The 13,798-nt window shown below is 43.1% G+C and overlaps 1 protein-coding gene and 1 long non-coding RNA gene across 2 annotated transcripts in view; one reads left to right on the forward strand and one right to left on the reverse strand.

The window, feature by feature from the left end:
• VPS13B (vacuolar protein sorting 13 homolog B) overlaps nt 1-13,798 on the forward strand; it is an 869,608-nt gene that overhangs the window by 534,242 nt on the left and 321,568 nt on the right. The window contains exon 29 of the mRNA XM_019545488.1: nt 8,156-8,273. Within this exon, the coding sequence (XP_019401033.1) occupies nt 8,156-8,273 (118 nt within the window). The remainder of the gene's footprint in view (nt 1-8,155; nt 8,274-13,798) is intronic.
• LOC109320892 overlaps nt 8,282-13,798 on the reverse strand; it is a 29,889-nt gene continuing 24,372 nt past the window's right edge. The window contains exon 3 of the long non-coding RNA XR_002103867.1: nt 8,282-8,708. This is a non-coding gene — a long non-coding RNA (uncharacterized LOC109320892). The remainder of the gene's footprint in view (nt 8,709-13,798) is intronic.

The following is a 13,798-nucleotide window of genomic DNA, read 5'->3' on the forward strand; positions in this document are numbered from 1 at the left end:
TGTCCCAAAGTCACTTTACATGCAGTAAGCCACAGACAGTGTAAACAGCACATCATTAACGCAAAATATGTTGCCGACAGTGTAAACAGCAACACCATTAAAGCAGTGCAGAAGGGCATTTAAGCCACTTTAAAAACCAGTTTTGTGGTGTGTACAAAGGCCCATAGAAACTGCAGTGCAGTGACCAGTTCTATTGTCCACACGTTTAACATGAACAATCCTTACTGAAGTCACTTTTCAGAAAGGTTTGATCTCCTGAAATGAGAACCTGTGGCGATGTCTCAGGTTGGGTACCCATGGTCACTTGAAAAATTTAGGATTAAATGTTTTCCGCAGAGATATTCCTTATTTTAGCCCTAGGAATAAGAGTTTTCAATGCAGTTCCTTATCCAGGGTTCTTTAGAAGTCAAAGTAATATAAACCTTCAATATAGCTAGTAATATTGCTATTAATGGATTTGATCATTCCTTTGAAATTCAATTATTCTATTTTTGCATTAACATGAAACAACCCATTTGAAGTGTCATTTTAAAAACTACTGAAAAATACTTTCAGGCATGGCCGCTGACCTAAGTGTGCCTCTGATTTCATGGTTTTATTATCCTGGTTTCTTTTTCCCCTGTTCCTCAATGAAAGACTTAGCAAGCTGACTGACTGACTACAGAGAAAATTACTATGCAAAAACAAAAAAAGCAAAAAGAGGAAAAAATAAAAACGTACATTTCTATAACCTTTTTATTTCAGCTACAATTATATTAATATTTTTGCAGCAAAACTAGGCAAAATATTTAAGTTGATAGGATCCCTTTTAAAATTAGAACTATAACTGCTTTTGAAGGCCTCCACACATTGTAATTCATCTACAAAAAGCATTTGTATAATATTTGCAGTTAATAACAGTATACAAAACAAGGACTTAGATTTCAATAAGGGCATTAAAATTAATGTACTGTATGGGATTGTGGTGGTCACATTTTCACTAAAAGCTTCCTGGATTAGTTATCTATTAAAAATACATTTGGTTTTTCCTTTCTCATCATTTGGCTTGTCTGTTAGTAACAGACCCAACTGAGCACTGAAATAACTTAAGTAAGGTTGGGTAAGTGAGGCATCAGAATGGTGGACCCTAGGGAACTTCTGCTGTGGCAGTGGGAGCTTGTATCATGGCAGCAGCAGCCTATACCACAGCACCATCTCATGTGTGGAGAGATAAGATTCCTACCTTCCCCATCTGCTTTCCAGTACTTGGTAACCCCTCCCCCCCATACCTCACATCTCAGTCATACCTCTGGCACTGAGGCCTATTTTTCCTTTTAAATAGAGAAGACTGTTGCTTTTCATTAGGTAAATAAGGTTACGTGGGTAAATGTAACATCTTTTATTAGGCCGACTAAACAGTTGAAAAAATTGTTCTTTGCAAGCTTTCAGGTACAAACATGCTTCTTCAGGCATAGAAAGACTTAGCTGTTGTTTTTTGTGGTCTCCTGGATGCATGAATGACGCATGTCCCCAGTGGCTGGGGGGCACAGCTGCGTGCATGGCAGCAGTAAGTGGGAGCTCCTACAGATGCTGCCGGCACTGTTGGGGTGGGGGGTGGCAAGCGACCACCCACAGATGCCACTGATAGCTTTGATGGTGGACAGTGGCGATCGCTGACCATCCACAGATGCCACCGGGGGCAGCAAGTGGTGACCGCCTGCAGGTGCCACCAACAGTGTCAGCGGCACCTTTTCATAGGGGTGCACTGCCATGCTCAGGGGGTGCCTGTGCACCCACGTGCAATCCCTACTCATCACCAGTGCCTGGATGGAATAGAAGCCAATATGCAAAAAGCAGGTCTGTGAAAATGCAAATGTGTGGCAGTAAGGATCAGAGGCCATGAGAAATAGTAGGTGTGAGACAGGCAGGTGGAAGGGAAAAAACCTGGGAATGTTGACCTGGCAATAGAAAGTGGCTGGTAAAATGTAGAGAGGTTGCCTGAGCTTATCAGATGGCAGGCAGGTTATAATGTGCCATAAATCCAATGTCTATATTTAGTTCATGATTTTTTTGTATACACTAGATTTATGAAGTTAAGTTCATCGGCTCATCTATGAAAGGTGTTTTGTAAATTCCCTTTGAGGATTAGAACTGAAAGATTGGAGAAAGAGTGGTTATCTTGTGAGAAATATGCACCCACAGGTTATTGGGTATTTTTGTCTTTGATAGATTTTTAGTGTGCATTCATTCTGGTATGCAGTTGTTTGGTTTCTTCTACATATTTTCCATCAGGGTTCTTAGTGCACTGGATGAGATGCATTATATTTACCCAAAGAACATTGTCTGCCTGTGCCCTTAGACCAAAACAGCTTTCTTTTAGAGCACCTCATTCAGTAGTGCCAAATTTTGTTTTTGATAGTTGGTACAAATTAGAGAGGAGACTTGATCATTATACTCAGCAGTGGCCCCAAGTAAACCACAATACTTTCGAGAGGCTCCCTCCTAAACTAGAAGCAGCATAGCCACCTCCACATGATGCTTGATGTAAGTTAATTAGCATTGCTGTGTGTCAGTGCCAGTTAGAGAATCAGCAATTTGGCCATAGTCATAGCTTTAAATGTCTTTTCCACATACCTCAAGGTACCAGGCGTGGCTTGTGAATGCTGAAATGGTGGGATGGATAGAGTGTCCCACAGGCGCACGGGGGGTGGTCCTATGTGCTCAGCAGCAGACCCAGAAGTGGATCGGAAGTACTTCCAATCTACTTACGGGTCTGCCACCGAGCACACGGGGGTCCCCCACGCGCACACACTCCGCAGCAGACCTGGAAGTGGACCAGAACTGCTTCTGGTCCACTTCTGGGTCTGCCGCCAAGTGTGTAGGGGTCCCCTCTGCACTCCCGTGGGATGTTCCATCCGCCCCACCATTTCTGCATTCACAAGCTGCCTGGTACCTTGAGGTATGTAGAAAAAACATATAAAGCTGTGTCTATGTCTGAATCATCGAATCTCTCCGAACCAAATTGAAAGCTTCCGATTTGATTCAGAGAGATTAATGGGTCTCCTGATTCGATTCAGATTTGGAGATTCAGCTGGCGAATCGGGCGAAATCTCCTCCAAATCGAATCAGCGCCCAAAGCTTCACACAGCCCTGCTATTTTGTCCAATATAGAGTTCTGATTTTTTAAAAAAATAATGTAACTTTTTTATGGTTAAAATGTTATTTTCCCCCTTCAGTGGGATGACTAAGAAAAAACACAGTATTTTTCTGGTCTGAGTAAGGACTTAAGATTTGATTTTTAAGCAGTGGCTTTTCTTTCAAGCAAATCATTGGTATTATCACTAGTAGTCAACTACTGCATCTTGTATTTAGTGTGTTTTTTCTTGTAACTTTCGAAATATTCTATAAGTCTTGCCCTGGATTTTGTAATTTCTGTAATTAATTTATGAAATTATATGTCCAGACTTCTGAGTATGGCCACAAAAAGTGACTCTTTGGTTCACCAGTAAATAACCTAAACTGGAGAACCTATTTAAAGAAGCTGGATGTGGCTTGAGTAGTTCTTTTTACATAAGGCAATCTATTACTTAGACTATTTAGTAAAGTAATTAAACCCTCTTCTAGCAATTTAACATTTAGTTTTCAGAACAAGACACACAGAGTCTACTGTTGGAAATCTACAGATGGGAAATGGGTTGAAAATGTAGGCCTACAAATGTATATATTTCTGTGGATGGGGCAGGAAAGTTAGTCTGCTTGGTCATATGCCTCATATGTTCTTGGTAGGTTCTCAATTGCCACATAATCCTTCACAGAAGGAGTGTTTTAAATTGCCTAATTTTCAAGGGTCAACAACCTACAGCCTGTAGGGTTGACAACCTAGAGCTCAGGGGTCAACAAATTGTGGATCTGACCTGCAGATGTGGGGCTTTGGCTGCATGCACTTTCTCTGTGCTGCCACTGGAACAAGCACTGGCTGCAAGTGCTCTCCTAGGGACACTGCAGGGACAAGCTGGGTCTTAATGCCAGCCCACTGGCATTTCAAAATGGCCGAAACTGGTTTAAGATAAACCTGGATGAATGCAGTATCAGATTTAACTGATAATTTAGGTTAAATCGGTTTATTGAACTTCTGTCCCAGATCCCCTCCAGATTCAAGTTAACTCACAGTCCCACAGCATCCTGGGATGCTTTGCACCTCCCCTGCAACACCCCCTGCCCCCTCACATGGTGGGTGGGCTAGCTTTGGCCCAAGCTGTTTGTTCCAGCTGTGCCGGGAGGCATGCTCTAATGTCCCCTGGCTTCTGGCCTGGGCCACTGAAGGCATATGGCTCCATTGCCAGACTCAAAAGTGCATGTTGGTTTGCTTGCTTATTGGTTACATATACATAGTTTAAATTAACCTGCAAAGATTAAAGTGATTCAGCCTCAGACTTTTTGACTGTCTGTACTTAGCCAGGGTACGTGTTTATCCTGTTTGCTTTGCAAACTGTGAAGACCGCAACCTTGGCTTGCGGTGTGCTTGTTTGATGTTCTCTGTGTATTTTGGGCACGTGCTCTTAGAAGCTGGGAGTGTTGCTAGCTGAGCAATTGCTGATTGCTTGCTGCTTGCATGTGGCAAAAGCCCTAACAGGGGGGCAGAGCCAGTCCATGCCCAGAAGGGCATAAAAGTGACCAGGGAGCCAGCAAACAAGGTTAGGGCAAGTAATTTGCAGGTAGTTCAGTGGTCTGTTTGCAGGTCAGTTTATGCCACCTCCCATTTGAGAGGATAGCCTTTCAACTTGGTGTGAGGAAGCAGGGAAAAAGGAACCCTTTGGGGCCAAGGAACAGTAAACAGGTCAGCTTTCAGGTGAGTTCACTAAGGAAGGTGTGCTTGGAAGAAAGGCAGTAAGAGAGAAGAGGCAGATTAAGAGACTCAAGGAAATGGCTGGAAGACATCACAGTACCAGAGCCACAGTCACTGCTTCTGCATGCACCTATGAGGTTTTTGTCTAGGCAGGACCGCTGACCATTGAGGTTTCCATCCAAGTCTGGGTTTGGCTCTGTGGGACTGCAGCTTGCAGGTCCCTTCTGGTAATGGCCAGGTGGGGGAGTGCCAGCAGCATGAGCAGTGCCTCCTGGTGGTATCTTTCAGGGAACAAGCAAGAGAGATACAGGAGGTGGTTAGGTTCCAAAGCACCCTTCTCCATGAATTCATCAATTTGAAGCTGGATGAGACTTCTGGGACTGTGGAGGAAGAACTGCCAGAGGCAATGCTAGAGAAGGGAAAAGACATGAACTACCACAAAAGTGGAAACTGGAACCTTGTAACCTTGGGCAGCAGGCAGAAATCTTCATCTTCACCTGCAGCAGTTCATTTGGAGAACAGATATGGAGCCCTAGCAACAGAGGCCAAAGAGCATGTTCCATTGGTGGCAGAGGACAAGCTAGGCCTCCTCAAAGTGGGAAGGATTGAGGCCACCAAGAAGGAGACAGGGAGTGGTGGTTGGAGACTCCCTTCTGTGGGGAATGGAGAGGTCCATCTGCCAACCTGACCCTTTGTCTCAGGAAGCCTGCTGCTTCCCTGGAGCCCATATCCCAGATGTCATGGAAGGATTACCAAGACTCATCCGGCCCTCTAACTACTACCCCATGATGCTCATCCATGTGGGCACCAATGATACTACCAGGGGAGACCCTGAGCAGATCAAACGTGACTACAGGGCTCTGGGTGAAGGGGAGAGGGGCTCAGGTGGTATTTTCTTCTATCTTTCTGGTCAAGGGAAAGGGCCCAGGCAGGAGCAGGTGCATCCTGCAGATCAATGCATGGCTGCACAGGTTATATCACCAGCAAGACTTTGGCTTCTTTGACTGTGGGATGATGTTCCAAGAAGAAGGATTGCTAGAAAGAAATGGGATCCACCTGATGAAGAGAGGGAAGAGCATCTTTCATAGATTTCATAGACATTAGGGCTAAAAGAGACCTCGGAAGATCATCGAGTCCAGCCTCCCGCCCGAAGGGCAGGAAGTCAGCTGGGGTCATAAGATCCCAGCAAGATAAGCATCCAATTTACTCTTGAAGGTGTTCAGTGTAGGTGCTTGAAGCACCTCCGATGGCAGGCTATTCCAGGCCTCTTCACTGACATGCTCACTAACCTAGTGAGGAAGGCGTTAAGCTGGGTTTGCAGGGGATGTGGACCAAAGCCCTGTGGAGAAGTGGGTGAACTGGAGGAAGAGCAAGCAGGAGGGGGCCACAGGGGAGGTGTCCTCATTTTTTCTGAGAAATTATGGCAATTAACTACTTGCCTTAAGTGCCTGTACAAGGATGCACGGAGCCTGGGAAACAGGCAGGAAGAATGGGAACTCCTTGCACAGTCACAGAACTATGACATGATTGGAATAACAGAGACTCAGCGGGATACTTTGCATGAGTGGAGCCCTGTCATGGATGGGTATAAACTGTTCAGAAAAGACAGGCAAGGGAGAAGAGGAGGAGGAGGAATTTCACTTTACATAGCAGAGCCACATGATTGCTCAGAGCTCCAGTATGACCCTGGAGACAGGTCTGTTTGAAAGTCTCTGGGTTAAGGTCAGAGGGGAAAGCAATAAGGGTGATGTCCTGGTGGAGGTCTGCTAGACCAGGAGGAAGAAGTGGTGGATGAGACTTTCTTCAAACAGCTAGCAGAATTTTCCCAATTAATCACAAGCACTGATTCTCATGGCGGAATTCAATCACCCTGACGTGGTGGAAGGCAATACTGCAGTGTGCAAGCAATCCAGGAAGTTTTTGGAGAATGTTAGGGACAACCTCCTACTGCAAGTGTTGGAAATAACCAATTAGGGGCCATGTTCTTCTTGACCTGCTGCTCACAAACAGGGAAGAATTGCTGGGGAATGTACTAGTAAATGGCAACTTGGGCAGCAGCGACCATGAGATGATTGCAAAGTCCTGAACTTACAACTGAACAATCCCATTCATTGATACAGGCTGGGAACTGACTGTCTGGGCAGCAACTCTGCAGAAAAGGACCTGGGCATTACAGTGGACAGCTGTATATGAACCAGCAATGTGTCCTGTTGCCATGAAAGCTAAAGGCATACTGGGCTGCGTTGGTAAAAGTTTTGCAAGAAGATCAAGGGAAGTGATTATTCTCCTCTATTGAGCACTTGTGAGGCCACATCTGGAGTACTGTGTTCAGTTTTAGCCCCTCCTCTACAGAAAGGATGTGGACAATTAGAGAGAGTCCGGCAGAGGGCAACAAAAATGGTCAGGGGGCTGGGGGACATGACTTCTGAGGAGAGGCTGAGGGAACTGGGGTTATTTAGTATAGAGAAGAGGTGACTGAGATGGAATTTAGTAGCAGCCCTCAACTCCCTGAAGGGTGGTTCGAAGGAGGATAGAGCTAAACTGTTTTCAGTGGTGGCAGATGACAGAACAAGGAGCAATGGTCTCAAGTTGCAGCAAGGGAAGTTTAGGTTAAGTATTAGGAAACTGTTCTCTCTAGGTGGGTAGTAAAACACTAGAACAGGTTACCCAGAGAGATCATGGACTCTCCATCCTTGAAGGTTTTTAAGGCCTAGCTAGGCAAAGCCTTGGTTGGGATGAGCTAGTTGGGGGACGGTCCTGCTTTGAGCAGGGGATTAGACTAGATGACCTCCTGAGGTCCCTTCCAACCCTAATTTTCTATGATTCTGTGGAGAGCTAGTGTGGAAAGTTTCCTGTTGTGCCAGCTAGACTTAAGTTCTACAGTTTTTATTTCACACCATCCAAGGGTCCAAACCCATACAGTGAAGAATTAATCCTTTGGCATTTTTTGTAGCTGTTACCTCAGAAGGGTATTTGTGAGAGGACAGCTGCAGGATATAAAAAGTATTTGGAGTTCCTTTTGAAAAAAAACTTTTGAGATAAGGTAGCAAGAGATAGAGCAAGACGTTACAGATTTAAGATGCATGGTAGAACTTTAGTGAGCCAGCTAGGCTGCAGTAGCCTCTTCGCTATGTGTCATGGTATTGTCAACAATTTCACAGGATTCCTTTACAAGTATTACTCTTTTGCAATAAAGTATTTGCAGTACTCGGTCCTGTGCACCCCCGCTGATCTTGAGATTTTTTAATAACAGTCTCTTCTATGTTTCTGTTACGTGCCTCTGTGCATGCTTACACTTAAAACATGTGTATGTATTTTCTCTCTTTTTAGCTGTAGCCAATCAAGCAATAAAAGAAGACACTTTAGTTCTCAAGATTGGCTCAGTCTCTATGGCTCCCCAGGCTGACAACCCTCTTAGCAGAGCTGTTCTCCGAAAAGACATTTACCAGTAAGTATTTTTCTTATATCCAAACTCACAAATATTTAATTTGAGGGGAAGTTAATTGATCAATAAAACTTGGGTGCGTGCCGCCTGTAAAAATACTTTTCATTTACAGTCTTTTGATATTGAAGACCAGGTTTTTCTGATTTTCTTCACTTGCAGGCTTTCAAATCCATTTAGACAAATAAGTACTTCTGTGAAGTGTTGATGAATAACAGAATTTAAATGTCAAGTCATTATGAAACTAAAGATCACAGATGAAAGCTTTTTAAAAGACTTTCTTTTATTCAGCTAAAACTCACGTCACTCAATAATAAAAGGGACTTTTTATGACTACCATAGCTCTGACTAGCTATATAATATGAAAGAGATAAATGATAATAACGTAAATGGTATGCCCATATTCAAAATGTAGGACTGTTGATGTCATGTGGATCAAAGCTGTAAGGGAAAGAAAACTTCTAAGGAGCTATTTCACAGTATACACATTTTCTGTAAAATGTCATGCTCTGGATTGTGTCATTGAGTATGTGCAAACCACACTAATCGTATGTAGGCAGCAAAACTGGCGAACATATGTAATCAACATGATAAAAGTTAATATATGATCCTTACTAGAGCTGGCACTCTTGCCAGACATAAAAGTATGGCTGCAAATAATACCGAGTGAGAAAAGTCACAGAAATACAGATGAACAAGTGTCTAGTACTTCCTTTTGGTCTGTTTTTCAGATGTGGCAATATTTTTTTTAAATTACTTCATAGCGCTCTTCAATAGAAGTTACAAACATCAAAATGCTTTCCCAGCGGTAAAACATTTACTGCCTAGAAAATGACAGCAATTTTACTTTCTGTCAAGCATAGGAATTTTTAGGGTGGCAGGGAGACCATGAAATATCTCCAGTTCCTCATCTCTTCTGTTATTAGAAGTTATATTAAATACTCTTTCTCCAAATGCTTGTCAAAATTCCATTTTGAAATATTTAAGTTATTCCATTTACTCATATATTTATGCTTAGTAGCTGATGTATTATGTTAAATGAGGTCTCTGTCACTTATCACATTAAGATCTCTTCTATGAAAGTTCCTTATATCTTGGTACTAGTGACTGTTATGGACAAAGAGATCCAAACTGGCACCTTCTCTGCTCACAAATCTTTCTCGCTTACCCTGGCTTGTGTTTCCACGGGTCCTCCACTTTCAGAGTGGGAAGAACCCCAAGTGTTTCCTGCTCTATGAGAGCAAAGATGAAAGTACATCCTGAAGTCCTCTTCCCACCTGAAACCAACTTCTCCCTGGCCTTTTTTCTTAAGCGTGAACCTACAAGGTCTAGCCACTGTATTGCTGTCATCAGGGCTGTTGTTTAGGGCAACTGTGTGGCTGTCTTTGCAGAAACTTTGAAGGACTCAGTGAGCCAGATACTCATTGAGGTAAATGAATATAAATCCACTGAAGTTAATTAAGGCTATGCTAATTTATACTATCTGATAATCTAGTCTTTGCATCTGTGAATGCTTCTTGAGTACATGTTCTAAGCAGATGGTCATTATTTCAATCAATTGTTCCAACCCTTTCTGTTATCTTGACTGTTTTTTAAAGCAGTAGACTAGTCTTTTAGCGACATGTGTTTGGTTCTCCTGGTTCTTTAGCCCAGAGTGTTGTCTTTTGTTTTGTAATGCTTTAGATTTTGGTGTGCATTTTCTAACAGTGCTGACAAGAAAAGTATCTAGATAGGGTAAAAATAAGTATTAGGTCATAAATATCTTCCATCTTTCTGTCACTGGTCTCATCTTTCACGCTTCAGTGTCACATTCCTTGGTTCTGTATCATGCTCTTCAGCAGCTACTACTATTTGTAGTAGTTTTTCTGTATATACTTCATTGCTTGTCTGTCCTATTTCACAATATATCTCAAAGACGAATCTCTCTCTCTCTCTGTCTCTTCCTTCTCTCCTTTCCCCTCCATTTAATCATGCAATTATACTATTTTCAACACTTATAAAAATTGTTTTGGGACATAATGTACCTGAAAGCCATTTTACAAAATTGTATTATTTGAGATTGCAGTCTTTTAGTTATTGGGGGAGGACGGAGGTCAATGTTCTGAGAGAGACTCAGCAAATTTAATTGCATCAGTAATAGTAAAATTCTATCTCAATGCTAAAGTATTAAATTCTTTGCTTTTTCTAACTGGGATTTGTCTGTGGTTGCAAGCATAATGTAGTTGTAGAAACTTAATGGATGAGGTCTACTCAGTCCTCATTCAGCAATGGCTAATGAAGAAGTAGAATTCCAAAAGGAAGTCACTGTAAAACCCTTGACAATGCAAAGATTTTGTATAATTAGGGCAGGGGACAAAATCCACAATCTAGAAAAGAATAAAGACATTCTTGAAGATGTATATTTAAAGTCAGCCTTCGTTGCCCACACCCTAAATTTCCTTTTCTGAAATAAGCTTTTCAATGTCTGGAAGGACCCAAACCTGGGTTGGAAGGATAGCACCAAAATGGCAATGTATTATGGCTAACTAATGCCAGTAGGAGTGGTCAAAACCAAGAACCTGTACAGTTTAATACATGCTTTTTGTTTAGAGGATTGTTAGTAAATACCAATAGAAATATCTGTGATGAACAGAGTTTTGAACAATAATAAAAGCCTGCTACAATATCATAATAACCCCATGTCGTCTTCCTCTTTGTAATTCCCCTCCCTGCTCCAATTACTACTACTGGTTTTAATATAATAGAAGAAAATAAATCACTGGCAGAACCACTGATTTTACAGTGTTTCTGAAACTGGGAAACAGACTTTTAATTTGTGGTGTCTCTTTGGTTAAACAGTCTTCTGTTTAGGTCTGTGCTACAATCATATGGAATTAGGGCTACTTTTGTAGTATTTCTCAGGAAGAATACTTTTCTCCTCCCATTTAACACTCATACAGGAAAATAGCTTTCTTACTCAGCTTGGAGGGGAAACTAAATTGGAAAAGGAGTCTTAGAAAAGCATCCCATCCCAAAAGTTTCCATGCCGATATTTTATCAGGTAAGTGTTGGAGGTTGGTAAGAAACATATTGACAGGTAACTCCATATAAGTTTTTAGCATATCAAATCTCAAGGCCCTCTCCTCTCCTAGTTGTTGTTGTTGTGTCTCCTTCCACCAAACATTCTACCTGGAATGTCTTTTTTCTGTCTTCAGCTCACTAAATGTTGCTGTGGTCACTCATATTTCTATAGCAGAGCTGAAGCTATAGTCAGTCAGCTCTCTAAGTACCTAGTGGTTACCAGAAGGCACAAGAGAGAAATGAATATAGAAGTTATGATATTCTGGAGAAATGTGGCTAGTCATCATTGCTGTTACATATTTATGTACTTTACAGAATGTAAGGAGATCTCAAGTGAGATTTCACAAAGGTCCATTTAACATTTTTATTAATTACTTACTGACATCTTCAGAGATTTCATAGACATTAGGGCTGGAAGGGACCTCGAAGATCATCAAGTCAGCTGGGGTCAAAGGATCCCAGCAAGATAAGAATCCAAATGCTTCTTGAATGAGTCCAGAGTAGGTGCGTGAACCACTTCTGAAGGGAGTCTATTCCAGGTCTTGGAGGCTCGGAGAGTAAAGACATTTTTCCTTATTTCCAGCCTAAAACAGGCTTGGAGGAGTTTATGACTGTTGGTCCTTGTTTTTCCTTGGGGCACTCTGGGGAACAAGCGTTCTCCCAGATCTACACCCCTTTTATACTTACAAGCAGCCACCAGGTCCCCCCTGAGCCTGCACTTTTCCAGGCTGAAGAGTCCCATGGCTCTCAGTCTCTCTTCATAAGGCCTATTCTCTTGCCCTCTGATCATGTGCCTGGCTCTCCTCTGGACTCTCTCAAGCTTCTCCACATCCTTCTTGAATTGCGGAGCCTGGAATTGGATGCAGTACTCCAGCTGTGGCCTCACCAAGGCTGAGTACAGCGGGAGGATAACATCCTGAGATTTACTTGAGAAACATTTATGGATGCAAGCCAAAGTATTGTTTGCTTTGCCAGCTGCGACATCGCATTGGTGGCTCATGTTCACCTTGTGGTCAGTCGTGACCCCCAAGTCTCTTTCAGTCGTGGTGTTAGCAAGCGTAGCATTGCCGAGCCTATAAGCATCCTGCAGGTTTTTTCTCCCAAGGTGGAGAACATTACATTTATCAATATTGAACGGCATCAGGTTTGTATCTGCCCACGTACTAAGTCAGCCCGGATCACTACCCTGTCCTCAGGTGTGGACGCTATGCCTCAAACTTTAGTGTCATCAGCGAACTTAGCCAGTCCACTTCTGACACCAATGTCCACATCATTGATAAAGATGTTAAAAAGAACTGGTCCAAGGACAAAGCCTTGGGGGATGCCACTGGTCACGGAGTGCCATGATGATTTGCTACCATTGACCACTGCTCTGTGGGTTTGACCTCGGAGCCAATTACCCAGCCATCAGACTGTGGTGAAGCCGAGTTGGCCAGTTTTTCCATGAGGAAGTCATGGGACACCAGATCAAAAGCTTTTTTAAAGTCCAGATATATGACGTCAATCTCTTCTCTGTTGTCCAGGTGATATGTCACCTGCTCATAGAAGGAGATGAGATTGGTCAGGCAAGACCTACCCATGACAAACCCATGCTGGCTCAGGATGTTGCCTTCAGCCAGCTTATCCAGAAGGGTCTCCTTGATAATTTTCTCCAGAATCTTACTGGGGATTGAGGTCAAGGTGATTGTCCTGTAATTCCTGAGATCTACTTTCTGCCTTTTCTTGAAGATGGGTACCACATTGGCCTCCTTCCAGTCTTCAGGTACTTCACCTGAGCGCCACGAACTTTCAAACATTTTTGCCAATGGTTGGACTATGACACCTGCCAACTCCTTGACTACTCTAGGGTGTAATCTGTCGGGATCAGCTGACTTGAAGGTGCCCAGCCTTTCAAGGTGATCTTTTACTAGATCAACATTGATGCTGGGTATAAATACGCCCTCACCCTGGCCATCCCTCGTCTTGCTAGGCCGGGTGGTCCCATTGGACTGATGAAAGTCCACTGACACGAAGTACCCATTGAGCAGATTGGCCTTTTCCTGAGTGTCGGTTATCAGCTGTCCCATTTGGTTCAGCAGGTGTCCAATGTTACCCTTACTTCTTTTCCAACTCCCTACATATCTGAAAAAGGACTTTTTGTTATCCTTGATGTGTGTAGCCAGATGGAGCTTGGTTACAGCCTTGGCTTTCCTGATCCACTGCCTGCAGACCAATGCTGAGTACTCCTCCTTGGTGGTACTTTCAGCCTTCTATCCTTTGTAAGCATCTCTTTTGAGGCATAGGAGGTCCTCAAGTTCCCTGCTGAACCAAGGGGGTTGCTGCAGTGTTTTGCTACCCTTCCTTCGAGATGGGATAACGGAGACCTGGTGGGACTCCACCCATGACTGGACCATGGGTATAGAGGGCTATACCCTGTACAGGAGGGATCGTGTTGACAAAAGGGGCGGGGGTGTAGCTCTCTATGTGAAGGA

This window comes from Crocodylus porosus, unplaced genomic scaffold, assembly GCF_001723895.1.
Source record: "Crocodylus porosus isolate Cpor-Errol unplaced genomic scaffold, CroPor_comp1, whole genome shotgun sequence".
NCBI classification, from domain to species: domain Eukaryota; kingdom Metazoa; phylum Chordata; order Crocodylia; family Crocodylidae; genus Crocodylus; species Crocodylus porosus.